Source organism: Sceloporus occidentalis, unplaced genomic scaffold (assembly GCF_023333645.1).
Source record: "Sceloporus occidentalis isolate IW3139 unplaced genomic scaffold, rSceOcc1.0.p SCAF_1, whole genome shotgun sequence".
NCBI classification, from domain to species: Eukaryota; Metazoa; Chordata; class Lepidosauria; order Squamata; family Phrynosomatidae; genus Sceloporus; species Sceloporus occidentalis.
In genome coordinates, this window is record NW_028316981.1 from 16,752,229 (window position 1) to 16,775,804 (window position 23,576).

The 23,576-nt window shown below is 42.8% G+C and overlaps 1 protein-coding gene across 3 annotated transcripts; it reads left to right on the forward strand.

Moving 5' to 3' along the window:
* The first annotated feature begins 5,498 nt into the window (after positions 1-5,498).
* LOC149320962 (zinc finger protein RFP-like) lies at positions 5,499-22,575 on the forward strand. 3 transcript variants are annotated; one of them, XM_089488925.1, is made up of 8 exons: positions 5,499-5,602; positions 10,062-10,598; positions 11,810-11,905; positions 14,099-14,329; positions 16,157-16,179; positions 16,778-16,896; positions 18,580-18,612; positions 20,997-22,575. In XM_089488925.1, the coding sequence occupies exons 2-8, from the start codon at positions 10,188-10,190 to the stop codon at positions 21,524-21,526; spliced, it is 1,443 nt and encodes a 480-aa protein (XP_089345051.1). In that variant the 5' UTR covers positions 5,499-5,602; positions 10,062-10,187; the 3' UTR covers positions 21,527-22,575. The 3 variants fall into 3 exon arrangements, with proteins under 3 accessions (XP_089345051.1, XP_089345060.1, XP_089345069.1); XM_089488934.1 differs by having other exon boundaries at positions 10,117-10,598; XM_089488943.1 differs by lacking the exons at positions 5,499-5,602; positions 16,778-16,896 and having other exon boundaries at positions 10,011-10,598; positions 20,997-21,027.
* Positions 22,576-23,576: the final 1,001 nt, after the last annotated feature.

A 23,576-nucleotide genomic window follows, 5' to 3' on the forward strand; every position in this document is an offset into this window, starting at 1 on the left:
AGCCATGTTTTATGTTGTAAATTGTTTAATTGTATTTTATGGGGGATTCGTGGGTTATGGATTGTTTTAATGTTGTAAGCCACCCCGGTTGCATTGTGCAGGAGGGTGGAATAAAAATAAATTTTATTATTATTATTTGCAGGATCCTTTAAATGCACTTTAATCTCTCTTTAATGCTAAAATTAGCCACAGTGTGATAAACTCCTTAGACTAGAGCCATGGCGGCACAGAGCCCCAGGAAGAGGCTCCAGGAGGAAGCCGCCTGCTCCATCTACAATTACTTTTTCTGGTAACCATCAGTGTCCCTGGGCTTTGGGCATAACTTCTTCCAAGGATGCCTGGAGGGGGGTAACCTAGCTGCCCCAGAGGCCACCTCCTGCCCACAGCGTCGCTAGAAGGTGCCCCGGAAGAGCCTGGAGGCCAACTGCCAACTGTTCAACATGGAGCCCAGCATCGCCCATGAGCTTTGCACCCAGGTAGACAGGCTAGAGGGAGGTTGGAGAGTCTGCCATGAGCACCAGGAGCCCCTCAAGCTCTTCTGTCACCCTTTGCATGGCCTGCAACCGGGCCAAGGAACGCTGGCGCCACCAGGTGGTTCTCCAGGAGGAAGCAACCCAGGAGTGCCAGTTATGCTTGGGCTGATGATGATGATCATTATTTTATTCATTGAAACAGTTGTGCACAAAAAAAGTAAAACTTTCTATTCTAATTATTTTTAGCTCAACAGCTCATCCTGTAGAAGTCGAAGTAAAAGAGGGAGAAAAAAGTCAAGGTCTTCTGTATTTTTGGAGCTATTTTGAACCATTTTTAAACTGAGCTTTGTTCTCTTTTTCAATCATTCCGCTTTTTTTTTCATCCCACAAAACTAACAAGTAATATAATTAGTGCTGTTCCCCCATACAAAGGATATATAGCAACACCCTGCAATGGTAACGAACCACCCTTTAAAAATAAAACATGCAGGGCTGAGCTGTGTTGGCCACTTAACAAAGGCAAACAAAAAATCTACCAGTGATACTTTTATTGGCCAACCGAAATGCACAATATAATTGTTGCAAGCTTTCGAAGCGCCATGGGCTTCTTCATCAGGCGATGTTAGTCAGATGCCTGCATGTTGTTTCATTCCTTAGTAAAGATCCTATGCTGGGGAGGATATATTTTGTACAGGCAGGTCCTCCTCCTGGGCAGTGGACCTCACTGGAATGGAGGCATACTGGATTGCAAAAGAGGGGTCCCTGTTGAGATGCAAATGCACTTTACATTTCCTGGACTTTGAAAATCTCCCTATTGCCCCATGACCAACCTGCGCTGATGTTTTCCGCACTTTTTTGATAAATCAATTCTGTGCAAGTGTGAACCAGATGGGGATCGGAATCGTTTTAAGTCTGCCCTTTGGCCGGCTGAAGTGGGTCCATTTTGAATCGATTCATGCATGAACGTGAACCACAAGTGGATTATTTTACAGGGAAAAATGCAATAGGAGCAAATGTAGTGGGAACCACGCTTTGCTGTGGAATCGATCCATTGATTCGGATTGCACACCGATTTATCTATAAGTGGGAATGAGGCCCCTGGGGAGTCTAGGGTTCAATGCCCACTCGCCCACAGAAACACACTGATTGGCCTTGGTTAACTCACACTCTCTCAAAGGAAGGCAAAGGCAAACCCCCTGTGAACAAACCTCGCTAAGAAAACCCTGTGGTAGGTTTCAGCTTAGGGTCGCCATGAGTTGGAATCCTAAGGCACACAGGACACATTCCAGAAACTAGACATTTGTTTGTATTTGTACAATCCGGTTGACTGTCTCTGACAGAGAAGGCTCAGTGTCTCACCAAACTACAGTTCCCAGGATTCCCTAGCATTGAGCTGGGGCAGTTAAAGCGGTCTCAAAGTGGATTGTTTCTGCAGTTTGGGACCACCTATAAGGGCTGTAACCCCTATCCTACACAATCCTGGGACCTATAGTTTCACAAGGTCCTTAGCCTTCTTGGCCAAAGTGGCCTCACCAAACTACAGAACCCAGGATAATGCAGGATGGGGACCACCATGACAATTATAATTGCCTTAAGCAATGGCTAATCATAACTAACCAAATTAATGTAAATAACTAAACTATTAACTAAACAACTAACCTTAACTAAATAACTAACTATAACTAAATCCCAAGATAATGCAGGATGGGGACCATGACAATTAAAAATTGCCTTGGAAATGATGCAATAACCAGTAATAACTAACAAAACTAGTGTAAATAACTAAACTATTAACTAAATAACTAACTACTGTATAACTAACTAACTAACTAACTAACCCTAACTAAATAAAAACAACTCAAATAATGCAATCCAGTTTGCAATAACTCTTTAATTAAAAAAACTTCCAAGACTTCTTCTCGCCTGAATGGAAAGCTAAGGGAAAGGAGGGGAGGAGGGGGAGCTCTCTCCCTCTCTCTCACCGATGGAACGTTCGGGCAGCTGCTGCTGATTGGCTGCGGCGCAAAGCTCCAGCTGTTGGTCTTGCAGCTGGAGACATAGGCGCTGCTTGGGAAATCGCCTCTAAGTGGCCCAAGCAAGGCTCTGAGTCGCTTTTGCAGCAGGAGGCTAACACCAGAAGGGCCACCCTTGTTTGGATCCCCCCCCCCCCCAATTTGGATTGGGATCCCTCTTGAAGCAGCTGCCTCAGCCGGGTTTGGAAGGTAAAAGTTTGGGACATGGAAACCCACTTGGCTGGATCACACTCTCAATTTCAGAGGGAGGCCTTGAAAACCCACAGGGTTTGCATCTGCACTGAAGAAATAATCTACTTTCGTACCTCTTTAACTGCCACGTGTCAGTACTGTGCACTTCTGGGAATTGTAGTTTGCAGTACCAGAAGACTCAATGTCTCACATTACTGCAATTCCCAGAATACCATACCATTGAGCTGTGGCAGATAGAGTGGTGTGAAACTGGATTTTTTCTGCAGTGCAAAATAAAGTGACTTTATTTTTTTTTAAAAAACACCTTTATTTTTCTTCAAACATATGCATATATTTCCAATAATGTACATTAGAATTTACTTAATTAGTGACTTTAATCAAGTCACACTCTCTCAGCCTCAGAGGGAGGCAAAGGCAAACCCTCTCTGAACACATTTTGCCAAGAAAGGCCTGCAATAGGCTTACTTTGTTGTTGTTATGTGCCTCCAAGCCATTTTTGAATTATGGCGAACCTAAGACAAGGAACAAGAAGGCGAAGCTATCATGGGGTTTTCTTGGCAAGATTTGTTCAGAGGAGGCTTGCCATGGCCTTCCCTGGCTGAGGCTGAGAGAGCGTGACTTGCCCAAGGTGGGCTTCTAGCAGGAATGTTTTGTGTGTGTAAAATTTGTTCAGAAGGGTTTGCCATTGTCTGTCTCTGAGGCTGGCTATCTTGCCCCAGGCCGCCTCCTGGTTTAACAGGGCTGAGCAGGGATTTGAACCCTGGTCTCCCAAGGCTGAATCTGCAGCGCAGAAATAATGCAGTTTGACACCGCTTTCACTGTCATGGCTCCATCCATTTGGGATTTATAGTTTCTTATGGTACCAGGGCGCTCTATCAGAGAAGGCTAAATATTCCACAAAACTACAAATCCCAAAATTCCATAGCATTGAGCCGTGGCAGTTAAAGTGGTGTCAAACTGCATTAATTTTGCAGTGCAGACGCAGCCCTCAAATTAGGACGCCAGGCTGGCTCTTCTGTGGGATGGTTTGGGGATCCCCAAATGTGGTTGGCTTTGGAGGCTCATTTATTTTTACCCTTGTCTTCCCAAGACAGTGACCCTTCCTTGACATTTAAAGCAACAGAGCTTCTTTGTGTTGTTGTTTTTTTGGACTATAATCCCCAGCATGCCCCAGCCAGTATGGCAACCTGCGCTCAGAGCTCACCTGGATGGGTGTGTGTGTGTTTGCTGTGTGCACAGATTTAAAATGAATCTCCATCTCAAGTTTGGCTGCAGACTGACTCCTCTCCTTTTAAATTGACACACCACAATCCAATATCCTATATAGTGTGGGTTTGTGGGAGGATTTAGGAAGGTCTGCACCTCAGTTTTCCACCCCCAGGTCGCTGATGGTGCCTTAGTTTCCCGAATGTGAGTTTATTATTTCCTGTTGTTTACTATTAGACTATGTGCCGTAGGCAGGCTTTTATCTGTATTTTGTTTGTTTATTATGTATAGCGCCGTGTAAAATTATGGTGCTATACAAATAAGCTATAATAATAATAATAATAATAATAATAATAATAATAATAATAATAGTGATATCTTTTGCAGAATCCCACTTTTGGTGACCTGGACGTTTTGAACTTTCAACTCCCATTTTCCTGACGGTCAGCCATTCTGGCTGAAGCTTCTGGGTATGGAGGTCCAAAATTGCTCTGGATCTCAAACTCTGCTCTTCCGGGATTTTTTTAACTGCAACTCCTAGCAGTCCTAGTCAGCTTGGCCAGTGGCCAGGGATTCTGGGAGCTAAAGAACAAAACATCTGGAAGCTCAAAGACTCAGTACCTTTGGACTAAACTTTTGAGAGCCCCTGTTTTAGGTTTTCGTGGGGGAGATATTGGACTGGACTGTTTTCTTCCAAAATTATTGTTTCCAGAGCTTTCCATGAGTAGAAAGTGACTTCTTTCACCAGGTGGGGAGGGATGGTCTGAGAAGCCATGGTTACTTATCTTGCACTTTTATCTTGTACAATATCTTACCTCAGAGTCCTCCTGATGTTTTGTACTGCCTCTCCCATAATCCCTGACCAACATAGATAACAATCCCCCGGAGTCTTGTTCTGGGGATGCCAGGAGACTATGGTTGCCAGGTGTCCCATATTATTAGGGATGTCCCCTACTTGAGGGTTGGAAAGCTTCTCCTTTTAGATAGGTTGAACAAGATGCCAAAAATACCTATATTTTTGGATGTGGGTTCTTCATAGAAACAGAAACATGTGTCACTGATGAATGGGGAGAGTGATGTTAATTTTACAATGAAACACATGGCTAGGTTAACTGAAATCAATCCTTTCATTTAATGCAAAACTATTTAATTGTCCTGATTATCAGCTCTGCATGTCATGCATTTACTTTTATTGTTATTTTGAAGACCTGGCAACACTACAGGAGTTTAAGGTCCAAAACACACTGGAGAAATAATTCAGTTTGAGATCGCTTCAACTGCCCTCGTTCAGTGCTAGGGAATCCTGGGAATTATAGTTTATTGTGGCACCAGAAATCTCTGACAGAGAAGACTAAATGTCTCACCAAACTACAGTTCCCAGAATGACTTAGCATTGAGCCAGGGCAGTTAAGGCGGTCTCAGACTGGATTATTTCTGAAGTGTGTTTCAGACCCAAGTTGGGTCTGTCTGCCATTATGCTTGAAAAAGTAATTTTTGGGGAAGGATGGCTGTGGTAGTTGGGGGATTCTGGGTCTTGTCATCCAAAAATAATTTAACCCAAGCTATGCCTTTGCAATACCCCAATCTCCTTTTTTCACAAACACTGTTTCCTGAATGCAAAGCATGAACTGTGAGAGTGGGTCATACCCAGGGTAACCAGATGCCATAACATGCAAGGAGGGCAAAGCACTACAAAAGGTAGGACATTACAAAATGAAAAATTCCTTCAAGGTCTTTCTTCCAAAGAGGGCAAGGCCTCAGCCTAGACATCCTTGGCTGAAGCTGAGCTAGTCTCATCAAACTAATCTTAACCATTGTTCCTCCATTGCCTTTGTGAACCCTGGTTCTCAAGTTCAGTGGCTGAGGTTTAACTTATCTTTTCTTGGTGCTAATTCCCTTAGCCTCAGTTTAGCCTCTGAATGAGAGACCCAGGCCTTGCAAACTCAGGGCCACGGCTTCCTTGATTGAATCAACCCACTTGTAATGCAGTTTTTCCTCTTTTCCTACTGTTGCACTATATTGCCATTCCTCTTTCAGAGTGGTAAGTCTTCATTGCTACAAGTTAAATCACCTTAATATCACCTTCATTGCTATAACCAGTTGACAAGGTGATCAGTGATCGGGTGGAAGTTGGCATAGGTCTAGATTAGATCAGGTTCCATTCTGATTGATCACATAATCCACTGTAATCCACATTTTAGACAAGGTAAAACCCTGGAGGTTTAACTGGCAATCCTTCTTCTCCCCATTGGGATCACTAGCTTGTGTTTTTCCCTGGACTGACTACTAAGGGGAAAATAGGATTGGGCCATGGAACAAAGGGCACCCATGCCTGACATTCCTGCCAGTCTCAGGATAAACCTGGTCCCTCTCTGTCTCTCTATACCAATACTAGTTAAAGTGGCAGTCCCTTGGCCAAATCTGCTACTTCTGTTTAACTCCCATAAAACAATATAAACAATTGCTGTTTCCTCAGACCAGATAGCCTGGGAAACACTGTTCTATAACACATTAGTTATCATGGAGGTCCTTCAGGACTCCCTGAAACCCTCAGTCTTCTCCTTATTGAAATTCTTACAGGATGACATGGGCGGGGGGCCTTAGGCCACCACAGCCATAAACAGACTACACTTATAACCTCACTGTTGTGACACAGGCAAGGGGCCAGGATGGGATGGCATCCCAGCTCCATGGTCACTCCTCAGGTGACTTATTGCTTGCTTTGCCTACACAACACCATTTCTCTTCTGGGATTTATACATGGTCCTGAGGGTGCTGACTGTCTTAGTTCCTAAGTGAGATTTTCTCTAAACCATTTGCCTGGTTGGGGCCCCTCCTGATTTTGCCCTTTTGGCACATTGGGGCTCTGAGCCTGGGGTCACTAGCAGCTCATTGTGATTAGAACTGACTCCATGGCAATTCAGCCAGACCCAGACACCACCCTTAGGGTGAGCTCTAACCTCCTCAGAGGTCAGAATCAGATCCCCCAGCCTTCTCCTTCATTCTCCCAAACACTGGAAAGAATTTAAAACATACACCATGCTGGAGACCAAGTCACCCATAGAGGACAAACAGCTTTCGTTCCTCTGACACCCCTCTTTGTTTTCTTTTAGCCCTGTTCTATGGGCAAGAAGGCATCAGTCTCCATGCCTAGCAGGTGGGCCAGGCCCGGAGTTACTACCTGCCATAAATCCTTGAGAGGTTACCACCAGAAACCAAGTCACCCATGCCAGAGGCTACAGGTGCATGAGCACCTCTGGCCATCATAGGTCCTATAGCAAAGACCGTCAGGGGGACCACTTACAAGCCACCATACACACTTGTTAGGCATCACTAGCTTGACAGCTTAGCTCAGCTGACGCTGCTGTTGACAGCAGGGTCTTGCAGCAGGTGCTCAAACCTATGTCTCTGTAGGGCCAGCACTGCCCACCTTGTTTAGATTGGCTTTGGTGAATCCCAAACTACAGGATGTGGGGGTCTTATCTACTGGGAAAAGGGACATTACCTGTGATATGTCCATTTCCAGTAGATAAGAGCCCCACATCCTGGCCCACCCTCAGGGGTGGTGGCGTAGGGATGGTTCATATCCACATAGTCCTTCCCTATGGGGAGCAAGCTAGATTGCACACTGCCTGTCTCTGTTGCCGTCCAATTCTCTATAGTTTGATATGCAAATAAATTTTTTGTGTTTTTTCTGGAGCATTCGGCTGTTGTACGACTGGCCTTCTAGGGTTAGCTCCACCACGTGGGGTCACCAGAAGGTCTCTCTCTTTACTTCCTGCCTATTGGAGTGAGTGGGCAGAGCATAACCCAAACTACAGGATGTGGGGCTCTTATCTACTGGAAATGGACATATCACCAATGTCCCTTTTTCCTCTTTTCCTACTGTTGCACTATACGGCCAAGTTATGACAGTCTCAGTTTAGACCTCTTAACTTATAGGGAGAGTTAAGCTTGTTTTACTCCAAAATCCATTCATCTGCAGTGTTGGGGGACCAGGTTCTTTAAAGGTTTTTAAACAGAAACTGGATGGTCATCTCTTGGGAGTGTTTTGATCATGTCTTCCTGCATGGCACAATAGGTTTCTCTGAAGATGCCAGCCACAAATGCTGGTGAAACGCAAGGAATAAACTCTTCTAGAACATGACCACATAGCCCGAAAAACTATAGAATAGGGTAGAATTGGATGACCATTGGGGGCTTTTCCAATTCTAGGATTCTATGATTCTAAGTTAACCCATTTCAAACTAATCAATTCTCTCCCCATCAGCTTTCTTTACTGTCCAGCTTTTACAGCTGTACATAGAAATCTGAAATGCTGAGGCTTGGTTTTGACCATGTGACCCATTTGTGGCTTTGACTTTTGCAGATTTGATTATTTGCAGATTTTATCAATATGTTCTCTCTAGGAGTATCTAGGTCCTCCAGCGCAATTCTACGGTCAACTTTAACCAAAGGTCTCACTGAAGGACCTAGAGAGAACACTCCACTAGGTATTTGTAGCTCTTCCAGCGCAATTCTATGGTCAATATCTGGTAGATGTTGACCATAGAGTTGCATTGGAGGACCTAGAGATTGCTAGAGAGGTGTTCTCTCAGGTGAAAACATAGTGTTTTTGTTATTTGCGGTTTTCCCACATACACGAGGATCCTGTGCCCCTAACCCCAGCAAATGTGGAGGGACAAATGTATATTTTTGGTTAATATAGATAAAGACTCTATCTCGTCTTTTACTAGGCTAATAACACATGTGTGGAAAGGATTGGCTGGTTTCATGTGTCTCGTGCTTGGCTGTGTACGATCTGTTGGAATTTACCAATATCCGAACCTGTGGTTCTCAAACATTGATCCTCCAGGTGTTTTGGACTTCAGCTCCCAGAAGTCCTAGCCAGTTTGGCCAACAGTTAGGAATCCTGGGAGCTGAAGGCCAAAACGTCTGGAGGACCAAAGTTTGGAAATCACTGCTGTAATAGATTATGGGGCCCAGATGCAGAAAGCAGTTGAGAACAGTTCAATACTAGATTGTTCAGACTTTTGTTGTGTTGACACCACTTTAAGTGCTCTTGCTCCATCCTATGGAGTCTTTGGGTTTAAAATTTTACAAGGTGCCCATCTTTGTTACTAAGCCAAAGAGCCAGTTTTGTCCAAAGATGACTCCGATGGTCATGTGGCCAGCATGACTGCACCAAACGCTATTACCTTCCCACTGAAGTGGTACCTTGTTATCTACTTGCATTTGCATGCTTTCAAACTGCTAGCTTGGCAGAAGCTGGGACTAGTGACAGAAGCTGACGTCATCATGCAGTGCTCAGGCCTTGAACTTCCAACCTTCCGATCTTACGATAGTCAGAATTGGCGCCTTGAGCACTAAGGCACCGCACCCTTAGAAAGTTAGAAATATATAGTGGAATCCCCTTTCTGCATCTGGGTATGAGTTCAGCTCCCACAATCCCCAGCCAACAGGGCATGTTGGCTGAGGATGATGGAAATAATATTGTAAAACATCTGGAGGGCACTGTTGGTGGATGAAATTTTATGTGAATACCATATAGTGTGCCGTAGTGGTTTGAGTGCTGGAAGGCAATGGCAAACCTCCGCTGAACAGATCTTGCTAAGACAAGCCTTAGGGTAGCCATATGTCAGAAACAACTTGAAGACACACAAGATCAACACACCATACAATGTCATTGATTTTGTCAGTGGTTCTCCATGCATTTGTAACATTTATATCCTTCCTTTCTTCCACTAACTTGAAGATGATTTACACTGCATGGCTTGCCACTCGTCAGTGTAGCCATACACGCCACCAACAAGGCTGTAAGGTAGGCCAGGCTGAGAAAGGCCAACTGGCTCTTGCTCACCCCATGAATTTCATGGTTCAGTGGGGGCTTGAACTCCAGTTATTACACCATGCTGCCTCCCCATTACAAAATGACATTTATTTATTTATTTCATTTCATTTCATTTGTATGCTGTCTTTCTCCCAAAAGGGACCCAAGACGGTTTCATACCAAAACTGGATATAATATAACATGTTTATCTGTATGTTGGGACCATAGTTGGGAAGTCTTATTATCTTAAATTCCAACTCCCAGAATCCCCAGCCATCATGGCTTTCTGGGAGGAGGATTACAATAAAATAAAGCTCTTGTCACTAGGTACGCCTTTCAAAACGTGAACTACCATTCACTCCGATCTGAAATCCTGTTCTAGTTTCTCTGCAAGGTGGTGACTCCTCCTGAAGAAGGACATTTTCCTCTCCCTGAAGGAACAAAGCCAAAACCATGTCTGCAGAGAACTCCAGGAAGAGATTTCGCCAGGAAGCAACTTGCCCCATCTGCCTCGGTTACTTCAAGGGCCCTGTGATGCTCGAATGTGGGCACAACTTCTGTGAAATCTGCATCCGTCAATGCTGGCAGAAGCCTGATGCACCAACCCAGTGCCCACAGTGCCGTGAGCATGTGGAGAAACAATTCAAGCCCAACCAGTGCCTCATTAACCTGGTTGAAATTCTCAACAACTGGGATATGGAGAGTGAGGCATGCAGCCAGGCCTCCGAATGCCAGAAGCACCAGCAGCCCCTGTCGCTGTTCTGCAAAGAAGATCAAGCCCTGCTCTGTGGGGAGTGTGAGGGCTCCCAGGAGCACCTGGGTCACAACATGGCCCCCATGAAGGAAGCCGCCCAGGAGTACAAGGTGAAGGCTTTGCTACTGAGGCTTATGCCCCAAAATGTTGACTATTAAAAGTCCAAGCACCCCGCCCCCTGCCAATGCTCTGGCTCCATCCTATGGAATCCTGGTGTTTGTAGTTTTACAAGGCCCTTAGCCTTCTGCCAAAGAGTGCTAATGCCTCACAAAACGACAAGTCCCAGAATTGTGTAGGATAGAGCCATGGCAGCTAAAGTGGTGTCAAAATGCATTATTTTTACAGTATTGAGGCAGCGTTGGAAAGGTAGAAATATATATTGGAACCATCTTCCCTCATCCAGATACAATTTCAGCTCCTACAATCCCCAGCAAAGAGGACATGTTGGTTGTGGATGATTGAAATAATATTGCAGAACATCTGGTGGGATGAAATTTGGATAGATGAAATCCACACTCCTGACTTGCAAAAGCATTTTGTAGCACCTTTGAGACAAGCAGAAAGAAAGAAGCTGGTAGCATGATCCTTCGTAGACTTGAGCCTGCTTTCCTCAGATGCATGCATTGATACCTGCATCCACAATGTAGATATAGAAGGCCAACTGTAATCTGAAAATTTAGGGGGAATTCAAATTGGGAAAAGCCGCTAAACATGCAGAATCAATGGATCTCACACTTTGGTCCTCCAGATGTTTTGCATTTCAAGTCCCAGAGGCTCCAGCCAGAAGGGAAGGAATAATGAATTCTGGGAATTGAAGTATATAACATCTGGAAGGTCAAAGATTGAGAACCATTGCATTGCATCACATTGGCTCTGAACAGAAGTGTCAAGAAAGTATTCAGTCCTATTGTGCTGCTACATTTGAAGAGACAGTGTTGCATAGTGGTTTGAACATTGGACTATGACTCTGGAGACCAGGATTCATGTCCTGGCTTGGCCATGATAACCTACTGGGTAACCATGGGCAAGTCACAGTCTCTCAGCCTCAGAGGATGCCAATGGCAAATCCCCTCTGAACGAATCATGCCAAGAAAACCTCATGATAGGCCTTAGAGTCACCATACATCGGAAACCACTTAAAGGCTTACAGCAACAAAATGGAAATATTCCATAGTCCTAAATGAATAAATAATTCACAATTCAAAACACTTCTGGTCCCATAAGGTAGGCTCAACCTGTAATAAACCACTATGTTTAATATACTGTATGCCCTTGCTGTAACAAGGCCCTAAATAAAATTATTTTTATTTTTTATTTTCAGGATCAGATGAGTAACTATCTAGAGATTTTAAGGAAGGCAAAAGTAAGCACGCTGGATTATAGAGGTAGCATAGAAAGTGACGGAAAAGACTTAACTGTAAGTATCACAGGCCATGTACAGACTGGCCTGAAAGGCCGGCACGGGGACAGAGTCGGGGTATAGCGTCCTCACGATGCATGACCGACTCTGCGGCTTCATGGTGCACCTCGACCCATATGGATGCAATGCCAAAGAAGCACAATGTAGCCGTGCTGCGGCGGCTATGGTGCCTTTTCGAGTGTGCAAGAAGGACCTGCTTTTTGTGGCTCCTTTTTGCACCCTTGAAAGGCCGGATTGGGGCTGCGGCGTGAGATTGTCGCAGCCTCAATCCGGCTAGGAAAAGGGCAGCTGCAGGCCACCCCTTTGGGGCATTCTGTCGAGCCCTGCAGTTCAGTAGTATAGGTTCTGTGTCTATGCTTTGTAATACTGGATGATGGGATGTACAACACAACTAGTGAAAGATTGTTTAGTGTTCCTGGCTCCAGACAATGAACAGATGGAAGGGGAAGAATTGGGGACTTCCAGTTGCGAAGGTTGTTCCTATGGGAAGCTTAGTACAGAGGAAGAAGGGAGAGATGAGTCCTGGGGACGCAGAATGTTTTGATTTGCAAAAGAATGGGGTACAAACCCACAAAACCGTTTATATTCCTATGTGCTTTTAATGTGCTGTATAACTGAAAATGCTTCAGTCTTGACAACACTGTTATGCTATGATCAATTCAATTTTTCAAAGTAAAGCTTTCTATCTCAGATGAGGCTTGTACAGTATTTCTGAACTTCAATACATGACACAGGAGTCATTAGGATTTGCATAGTGAAATTAGGATTTGCAAGTGAAATCTGAAAGAAAAAAAATAAACCTGCAATGCAGAACAGTCGCAGGGGAGGGCGGGCAGGGTGGGTACAACCCCATTTTATGATGCTCTGAAGCCCTGGCAGCCAGATGCTATCACTTATGTGAAACGAAATCTTCCATTACAGTGACTTCTGCTTGCAGATTTGGTCCTTTGGGGGAGCAATTGTTATTGGAAAACTATCATTGCCTAGAGCAGTGCTTCTCAGACTGATATGGAGAAGCTATAATTATAATTTTTTGCAATGTGCCTGGGGACCGGCACCATATTTGTTGCTATTGGCTACAGTTGTTCCCTCCACCGCCACCCTTTCCTGGAAACTCACCAGTATCCACAGCTAGTGGCTCAGGGATCAACACTAGTTCATACAATCAGAGTTGGAAGAGACACTACAGCCATCCAGCTCAATCCCTCCTGCCATGCAGGAAGACACAATATAAGCATCCCCAAAAGATGGTCATCCAGCCTCTGTTTAAAGGCCTTCAAAGAAGGAGACCCCACCACTCTGAGGGAGTGTGTTTCACTGTCAGCTTTTACCATCAGGAAGTTCTTCCTAATGATGCCATGATTTGATCAAAGAAAGCCCAACTTCAAGCTCACTGTGGCCCAGCCAGTTGCTGTGGTTGATCTACCGGGCTGCCAAGTAAGGATCTGGCCCCCAACAAGAATGGACCAGCTGAAATTAGAAACACACAACACAAGTTTCCAAGTTTTTATTCAGAACTGTGCTTGTACTGAATATAAAATATATATTTTGTTAAGGATGGTATTAAAATCCAATTCTATTCTGTCTTTAATATGTAATTAGTAGTTCTTTGGTAAATTAGAGACTACATTGACTGATAATTGATAGGAATTATTATTATTATTATTATCATCATCATCATCTGATTTTACCATGGATATTTAAAATAATCAACAAATAATGATAGTACAGAGAAAGACAAAACATGGGCAACGTAGTCCCCCATGTCTCTTTCCAGACTGCTGGGCCTTTTTATTAAACTAAATTTTCAAGCCATGACATTTCAGGATGCCTGTTTCTTTGGAAAAAAATGATCCTCCTAAAGAAAATCCAGTCAAGGGCCCTCCACAGCGTGGATGCTGACTTTTCTTGCTGAATACTCTTTTCCTTGCTGAAAATGGGCATCCTTTCTGTGAAGTTTTAGATGTAGCCAGCATCTGGTCCTTTTTGAGGGCTGTGACTCCCAGAATCCATTACCAGCATGGCTATGTAGAGGATTGTGGGGGCTGCAGTCCCAAAAAAGGAATTCGGGTGTGTCTTTCCTGTCTCATTCTTGTATCTACCTTTTTTATATCGCAGAGGCAGTGACTGCATCTGTAACCTCAATGTGTTATTGGAATCTTTTCTTCTGCCTTTTGTTGCTCGGTGCAGGAAAGAACAAAAGTCCAGAGGCGAAAGGTTACTGCTCACTTCCGTCAACTGCGCCAGTATCTGGAAGATCAGGAGGAGCATCTGCTGGCCCAGATTGAAGAAGTGGAAACGGAGATTACTCGGATAATGGATGAGCATCTGGTCAGAATTTCCAACAAGCTCTTCTCTTTTGAAAGGCTCATCCAGGAGCTGGAGGAGAAGTACCGGCAGCCAGCAAGTTTGCTACTACGGGTGAGAATCCTGGGGGTTCTGGATGTTGCACCCCAAGGTAGAAACTTTCCAAGTTCTAAATTACAAACTAGAGGATACTTAGTAACTTACTGAAAGAAGTGGAGTTGTTCTTCATTTTATTTTCTAATAGCTTTTCTTCTAATGGCCTTTGATTTATTTTATTTATTAAAATATTTCTTCTTGTGTACTTTCAAGTACAGTAATAGTGACCCTAAGGCGAACGTATCACACAGTTTTCTTGGCAAGATTTGTTCAGAGAAGGTTTGCCATTGACTTCTCCTGAGGCTGAATGCATATGACTTGCCTAAGGTCACCAGTGGGTTCCCATGGCCAAGCAAGGATTCGAATCTTGATCTCCAGTCATGGTCCAACTTCAAATCACTATGCCACGCTAGATAGATTGGCGATGGGACCCAAGTCTAAACATGACATTCATTTATTTTTTTGCATATACCTTATAAACAGTCCCAAAAAACACAGTACAGTCGGCTCTCCATATTTTCAGCTTTGACTTTTGTGGCTGATTATTCACAGATGTGATCAATATATTCTTTCTAGTTTCTCCAATATGACTTTATGGTTAACATCAGCCAGAAGGCATGCTGGAGAATGTAGAGCAGTGGTCCCCAAACTATTTAAGAGATTTTTGGACTTCAGCTCCCAGGATCCCAGACTATTGGCCAACATGGCTAATGCTACTGGGAGCTGAAGTCCAAAATCTCTTAAAGGGCACAGTGTAGGAACCACTGACATAGAGGTTCGTAAAGAGAGCACTTCCCAAGGCATTTGTAAGCCCTCCAACTCAATTCTGTGGTCAACTTATAGCAGGTGTTGACCATAGAGTTGTTCTGGAGGACCTAGAGATTCCTAGAGAGGAGTTCCCTCAGGTAAAAACATAGTTTTTTTTGTTATTTGCTGTTTTCCTACTATCATGGGGGTCCTGTTCTCCTAACTCCAGCGAATGTGGAGTGCCCACTGAATTAGTATAGTAATATATGTTCATATTATAAGGGCTATAAACATAGCCACACTGGCTTTCTAAGATATCCTGAGGCTCATAGTTTGGGGAGGCATTAGATCTCTCTGGTTGAGAATTTTAAACACCCTTCCCCAAACTGCACATCCTAGGATTCCATGGGATGGAACTAGTGGGCTTGCAACACTGTCGTTACATAGGGGCCTGACAGACTGCCCTGAAGGGGCAGCGGGATGCCACCCCTTTCCTAGCTGGTTCGGGACCATGGCAACTTCATGCCGAGGCCCTGATCCGGCCTTTCGAGGGCACAAAAAGAAATTGTAAAAAGCAGCTCCTTTTTGCGCCCTCAAAAGGGCATCATAGCTGCAGCAGGTATATGGCACTCCGATGCTGCGTCATATGGAGCATCATGGAGCAGTGCATGGCATCATGGCGCCCTGGGGTGGGGTCAACATATGTGTCATCTGGACGCGACACCCCACCCTTGCCCCTAGGCCAGCCTTTCAGACTGGTCTGTACAGGGCCATAGTGTCAAAGGGGCCCCTGAACTTCTTCTGTGCTTATAGTCACTGTAATTGGTTCCTGCTAACTGGCTTGTGGGGTGAAGAAGGGAGGGAACCCCAATTATTTTCTAGTCCCTCCAAAGATCTACTGACATTGTCTGACCCACCAACTTGGTGGTGGGCATGTCATAACAAATTAAATCAGATCTGTTTTGGGAGTCTATGCTTTCTGAGACTTAACTTACTCCAGTTGACTACTTAAACAAAATCTTTCTGGGAGTCTTCATGGCATGATCAATGGCAAAGCGCTGAGTTCTCTCTTTTTTCCCCTCTCCCTTTTTCCTGTAGGATATTGAAAGTACCTTGGTAAAGTAAGTGGATCCCCATCATCTTCATGTTTCATGAGGTTGTGAATGATATTGTTAGCAACGAACCTGTGTGGCAATGCTGGTGTGGTAAATTCAAAGGCATGCTCGCTTTTAACCCAAGAAGAGAGAATTTAAACACACAAATCTTTCAAGTTCAACAATCTGTAAAAATAAAGCTAAATGTTACACAAATGGCTAGATGGGTTTATACCAAATTTAAAAGGTATGTCTGAGATGGCTCTACTTAAAATATAGGCTGTGCTGTATATGCAAAATCCACTTTTGGGGAGTCACTATTGGGGCGCATCCCACTGCTTTCTTTGGAAGTGTCTGGATGGATTGGGCCAAACTGGAAGGATATATTTGGAATGGTATGACTGAAATAAGAGCTAAACAGCATACATGAAATCCACTGCACAGGGTCCCTGGTAGGGTAACCCCAAAAATTAACCAAAGTCAAGTTGGGCAATGTTGCTAGTGTTTTAACAAAAATATGTTAATATATATGTTAGGTAGGAACCTGTTGTAAGCATTCTGCTCTGGGGATTGTGGGATGGACAAGTTAACTTTTCTTTCTTCTTCTCTCCTCCCCCCACTCAAGATATAAGGAGAGACTGAAGTTTGAGACTCCAGAGGTTTTTCCTCCCGAGCTGAAATTAAAGACCTGGGAATTTGTTGATCTCAACTGCTCTATTCAGGCAGTTATGAAGCTATTCATAGGTAATGAAGGATGGCTACATGACCTTTGTTTTGGTTATGTTACTTTGGGGACCCTTTTGCACTATAAGTTATAGTGGTAAGATTTCACTTGAAATGCCATGGCTTTATCCTATGGGATCTTGGGATTTGTAGTTTGGTGAAGCACTAAATCTCTTTGGCTGAAAATTCTAAATAACCCTCCTTTCCCTAAAATCCAGGGTTTCATAGGGTGGATTCATGGAATCATAGTGCTATAATTGTATAGTGTGAAATGGCCCCGGGTTCAGGTTTGGGACTAACCGAGCTCAGAACCTTTTGTAAATTCAAGCAAGGACAAGAAAATTGAGACCTTAACTGTAAATTGGGAAGGCAATGTTTAATTCCTCACAGATGATTGAAAGCTTTGCTCACCATCTCTATACTAGAATTACTTTGAAATAATTTATTTGCATTACCACTCACTTATTTCTACCTTTTGCTATTTCAAAGGCCATCCACAACTGATGAAATTTCCAAAGGGAGATGTGATGTGGGTGTGTATGAAGTAGAGAGAAATGGAGAGACATGACTGAACCTTGAATCCCTAGATGCTGTCAAAGCATCAACTACCAGTCCTTGGAAGCATGGCCAGTAGCTAGGAACTGAGAATCAAAGTTTAAGAACCATTGCTTTAAATCATGTATTCCCTCCAGATGAACTTCAAGTCCCTAGTCAGTACTTCCAGAGTTGAGAAAAACTGGGAGTTGGAGCTGAACAACAGCTCAGTATCTTTAAGAAACCCCCATCCATGAGCTCCCTTCTCTTCCTGACCATGCAGCCTCACCCTTTCTTTCCTTAATTTTACTGAAATTGTTCTTTCATAATATGTGTCCAAGAATCCAGTTATATCTCTCTTCTGCATAATAAGTCCCATATGATTCCACCTCCACCCCGGGTCTCTACTATTTCCATCATGCTGACCAATTCTTCCCTATTGCTTGAAATCAGGCCTAAAGCAGTTAAATCCCCTTATTGCTTATTCTGCCGTCTGAAAAATTAAGTTATCAAAATAAGGAATCTTTTGATAACTTAATATTTTACTTGAAAGTAGATGCAACAGTGACATCAAATTCTCAGTAGACTCTTTTATGAGCAAGCTCAGAGTGTGTTCAAGATGGCAAAAGTTACTAATGAGGAAGAACACACAAGCTAGGAGAGGCAGCAGAAGTTTGTTTTTGCCTGAGTTTCCTGGGAAGGATAAGATTCCCCTCTACTTTCCCCTGTTAAGTTAATTGAGTAGAAACTACTTTTGTACTTTGAATTCAGTTTTGCATCAGTTGATGTAAGCTGTAAGGGGGAAAGTGAAAGGAGGAGAGAGGAATTGTGCATTTTAATAGGAAGCTGAAAAAGTGGGGTGACGTTGTGTGCCTTCAAGTTGTTTCTGAAAAGTGAGCCTATCATGAGGTTTTCTTGGCAAGATTTGTTCAGAGGAGGTCTTCCCTTGAGGCTGAGAGCAGAGGGTTTTATGGTCAAGGTGGGAATCAAAACCTGGTCTCCAGATTCATAGTCCAACACTCAAACCACTACACCATGCTGGTTCTCAGGGTGACATAACTGACCATTAATTAGGACTAGCTGCCATATTGGGATGATTTGGGTGGTATATCAAATTAGTTAAAAACCTCATGGTGTGATGTTTAACCTCTGTTCCCTTTCCATCCTCAGATAATCTACAAGCTGGACTTCCTTTGCAGAAAGGTAAGCTGAAGGATCTGAGGGAGAACCAAATATATGGGAAGGGTTTTTTTTGGGGGGTGGGGGGTTGGCGGCAGGTTGGCTGTTTGTTTTTCATTGGAGAACTCCAGTCCTGCACTGCAGATTCTGTGACTCAGTGAGTTGACTTTGAGTTGGAGGAATGTTAATGAGGAACCAATTCTCTGCCAGTGTCCATACATTCTTTTCTTAGTCTTCCGTATAAGACTTGTGACATAAGAACTGTGCTGATGGATCAAATGAGGTCTAGTCCATTCTGTCTCCTGCTTTCTCTTCAGACCAGATGAGGTTACTTTAAAAAAAGTAATTAATTATAAGACATGACTTTTAACATCAATTCAACTTTCACCAGTCTGCTTTCTGCCAGTTGTTTGTTGACAAGATCTGGAGATTTCTAAAATAAAGTTGCATCTACTTGTGATGTTGAGTTGGCTTAATAAAGAGTTGTCCTAATATGGAGTTTCCAGAACTTGGACAGGTTAGCGTTTGGAGTGCAAGTCCCAAAACTTACAGGCCAGCATAACATTTGGGAGTGGTAGTGCAAAGCAGAGCACAGGTTTAGTATCCCTCATCTGGAATTCTCAGATACTCTAAAAGCCAAAATGGTCCACATGCTTGGCTTTCTGATGGTTCAATGTACACAAACTTTGTTTTATGCACAAAAATATTTAAAATAGCCTTCAGGCTATGATTATAGGTTTATATGAAAAAATAAATCCACTTCATGTTTAGACTTGGGTCCCATCTACAATATATCTCATGATGGACATGCACATTTTCCAAAATCCAAAAAATCCAAAATCCAGAGCACTTTTGGTCCAAGAATTTCAGATAAGGGAGACTCAACTTGTATATACACTCCGGGAGTTTTACTACAGCACTGTACAACCAACCAGAAAAAGTACTGAAGGCTCTTTGAAATAAACATCAGAGATAAAGAATATCTCTAGATGCATCCAAATTGACAAGTATATTTGCTGCTTTCACGTTTGTTTCCATCTAAAGCACACAAAAGTCATAATCTAGTGATTTTTGGCACAGATTTTTTCCCGTCTGGAGGCAGTAAAGGACTAATTCGCAAAATACTGACAGGTAAATTAAAAATTTGCTTTCCTAGCACTCTTTAGACTCCTTAAGAAGTAAAGCCAGAGATTGGAAGTAATGCTTATTTGTAAAGAATCGATTTGGTAACTAGTTGCCTTTTGCAGTAGAGAGCTGGAATAGTGTTATTTTTCTACTTTTAACGGTCAGGGCTATAATTCACTACTTTCCAGAGTAATGAAATTGGGTTCCTGTCTCTTATTAGTATGCAAAGGGATCTTGTAGCACCTTTGAGACTAATTGAAAGAAAGAACAAAGAGTTGGTAGCATGAGTTTCCATAGACGTGAGCCTTGACTTGAGGTCACAGGGAGAACAAGAAGGAATGGAGGAAAAGATATACTGAAAATCTGAATGATCTGCTGGAAATTTTTAACAATTTAGCTTGCCTTTTCTGCCTTCTACCATAAAAATTGACCGCTGCCCTGCTAGAAAGAGAGAATTGCTTGGAGTAAATGGGTGTGGGTAATAGGACTGCCTTGTCAAGCTGGTTGCTCCAAACAAAGGCACAGGATGCACACGGCCTGGCTGTGAAAAAGAAAGCAGAGGATTGTTAGCTGCATACCTGAGGTATGAGATTAGATCATGTTTTTCCAAGAAAAAGTAATGGAGAAAAGGATTGACTGAATAACAGTGCCTTTGACTTATCCAAAGCATCTCTGCATGCCATGTGGTCTGCTATGCTGCACCTGTGTGGATGAGTGGGGTATGGAATCTTCATAAGGTTGTCCACTCAGGATTAAGGTGATTTGGAGATGTAAAACTCTGATCTTAGATGTGTTCAAGTTTTAACAGACTGGGCAAGACTTTTTAACATACAGCTCCCAGAATCCAAAAATCAGCATGGCAACGGCTGGCTGCATTTTTGCAGTTGTAGTCCAAAAAAATTAAATTTGCCAAGCTCAGTTGTTTTTGCTTTTTAAACTAGGTTACAGTTATAGGATAATAGCCCCCACCCCCCTATTTTTGGTGTTAAGTTCAGATTCAGGGGGAAATCTTGAAGAAAGAGGGGAGTGTCCTAACCTTGAGTGCAGTATATAGACATAATCCAAGTTCTAACTAGAATCCGTTGGAGCTTTGGTTAAATTGACAATTCAGTAAATTCCACTGGTTGAAATGTTTTACTCTGGTTGGGATTAACAACTGGATTTAAAGCATAGAAATTCTGCTGGTTTCTGAGGAAATGGGATTGTTGAGAGGCTTTTTTTAAACTTCAGGATTGAAATAATTCTTCCAAACGATCCCCTCTGGTTTTCTCTTTCCTCTACAGTAAATCTAACTCTTGAGGTGAGTGCTGCCAATCCCATCCTTACTGTGTCTGAGGATCAGAAAAGCGTGAGACGAACAGAAACACTTCCAGACCTGCCCACCAACCAACAGAAATTCAATCCCAGTTCTATAGCGTTTGGATGCCCGGCACTAACAACAGGAAGACATTTTTGGGAAGTCATGTTGGAAAACGCAGAACATTGGGCTGTGGGGGTTGTCAAAGAATCTGCAATGGGAGACCTTTCAGAGTTTATTATGAGAAGAGGTTGTTTTAAAACTGATTATAAGAAAGGCATCTGGGCTCTGAAAAGCCCCACTAGGAGCTGCTTGTCTCGCCCAAGCAGTCGTCTTCTAAGTCTGCAGAATCTTAAGAGAGTCCGAGTGATTCTGAATTACACAGGGCAGCGAGTGTCCTTTTTTAATATTGACAATGGTCATACAATCCTCGCTTCCACAGATATTCCCTTGTCAGGTGAACCTATTATCCCCTTCTTTTGGCTGGAGGCAGGGGCCTGTCTGACTCTCTTGTAGTGCGGGAGCCTAGTAGTATATCTCCCTCTCTCTCACTCACTTCTGGCTACCAAAATATTGCACCAGGGCAAAGGTTTTTTGAATTACATGAGGCTGCAGAAACTGGAAAAAATAGATCTCTTGACTGCAGCTCCCAGAATCCCCTAGCAGCATGACAGGAGTTTTAGTTCTGAAAAAGTCATTTCAAAGCTCTGCCTTGGGTGGGGGTCATTCACATTACCTCTACAGACCAATGTTTGGTAAAGCACCACCACTCTTTGGCAGAGAAAGCTAAAGTCTGCAAAACGTGCCAACAAATGGCCCTGTGTGGATTGTACTGATTTGTTTAAGATTGTGTTCTGTAAATAATAAAAACATTAAGAGTTTCTGTATGATCATAATAACCGCCATCATCTGATCATGACTGTCTTCATCATCACTGTGCAGTCTTCATTGAATAAAGTACAAGAGGACAAACATCTGCCATAATTAAGAATTGCGCAGCCTTCCAGATATTGCTGAATTGCAACGCCTAGCTAGCATAGCTACTGGCGAGGAATGCTAGGAGTTGCAGTTCAATGATATCTTGGAATGCTACAGTTTCCACCGCTGCCACACAGACGGAATATCGTTTTGATGGACAAACTTTTTTTTCCCCTTCAGCTCTCCCCAAGTAAACCCCAATAAGAATTATTTGTGTATGGCTTTAGCATACAGGATTTTCTGTCCTTTGTATATGCCAGAAAATCCCTCCTATCTCAGAAGAAGCTTGAAATTTGATTTGGGATACCTTGAATTTAAAAGCACTCTGTCCTGGCCACTTTAAAACAAAGATGACAACATTACAGTTTCAGTTAGTCAGTCTACAAAATGATCTATTGGAATTAGCTAATTTTTAAAGAGTATCACTAATTTCCATTTAAGAATTTAGAATTTAGAATAAGTTTTGAATAATTTCATATGTGTACTTGTATTGAACTTCTTGTTTTGTATTCTGACTGATAAAGATGTGGATCTAATGTGTTTTTTATTTCTCTTGTTTCACTTTTTTTAAAAATAATGTCTTGGGGGGGGGGTCCCTCCCAAATATTTATTTTTAAAAAAATTATTTCAAAGACTAGTTGTACCCGGCCATGCATTGCTGTGGCTCAGCCTGGTTAAATGGAAAATAAAGGAAAAAAAGAAAAGAAACGTTTCTGAAATACTGAATTTCACAGTGCTTGTGGGTATACAGTATTTTTTGTTGTTCCATTGTCTGTGTAGATACAGAGATTGTCTGGTTTGCCAACTGTAGAACACGCAACATATAATTGTCCATGTGAGAAGCAATCCATGTCTAGATCAGCTCCTGCTGCTGGCTCCCATCCGCCAAGGTATTTAAAGACATGCGTGTATTCGAATGGAACGTTGTGTCAAAATTTCAAAGCAATTGGTGAAGAACTTTTGGAGATTTAAGATTTTGAACAAACGAACATTTACATTTTTATTTATAAATTTAGATCATGCCTTTCTGCCACAATAAGATTCAAATGGCATATACACTTGTCCCTCCATATTTGCTGGGGTTAGGGGCACAAGACCCCTGTAAATGTGGAAAAACCACAAATAACAAAAACACCCATGTTTTTATATTTATATAGCAATCTGTAAAATCAGTATGCAAAGAGATCTTTTAGCACCTTTAAGAGCCCGTACAGACAGGCCAAAATAAAGCTGTTTCGGGTCACTTTGGAGGTACGCTGTTTCAGTGATGCATGTGTCCTAAGAGGCCAGAAGCTGCGCCAAAGCTACACTCCAGTCCTAAGGACTGGACCACAGATTTGACACCTCTTTAGGAATATCTAGGTCCTCTGGTGCAACTCTGTGGTCAACATTTGACACACTGACCATAGAACTGCATTGGAGGAGCTACAAATACCTAGTAGAGTATTCTCTCTAGGAATCTTTAGGTCTTTCAGGGCAACTTTTAGGTAAAGTTGACCATAGAGTTGCACTGGAAGGCTTAGATATTCCTAGAGAGAACATATTAATCAAATTTGTGAATAATCAAATCCACAAATATGGAGAGATG

What these genes read in the sequence shown, in the direction of transcription:
- LOC149320962 (XM_089488925.1), top strand. Translation starts at nt 10,188, where the DNA reads ATGTCTGCAGAGAACTCCAGGAAGAGATTTCGCCAGGAAGCAACTTGC. An exon ending in AAGCCGCCCAGGAGTACAAG is followed by an intron (nt 10,599 to 11,809) that starts GTGAAGGCTTTG and finishes TTTTATTTTCAG; the next exon opens with GATCAGATGAGTAACTATCT. An exon ending in GTGACGGAAAAGACTTAACT is followed by an intron (nt 11,906 to 14,098) that starts GTAAGTATCACA and finishes TGCTCGGTGCAG; the next exon opens with GAAAGAACAAAAGTCCAGAG.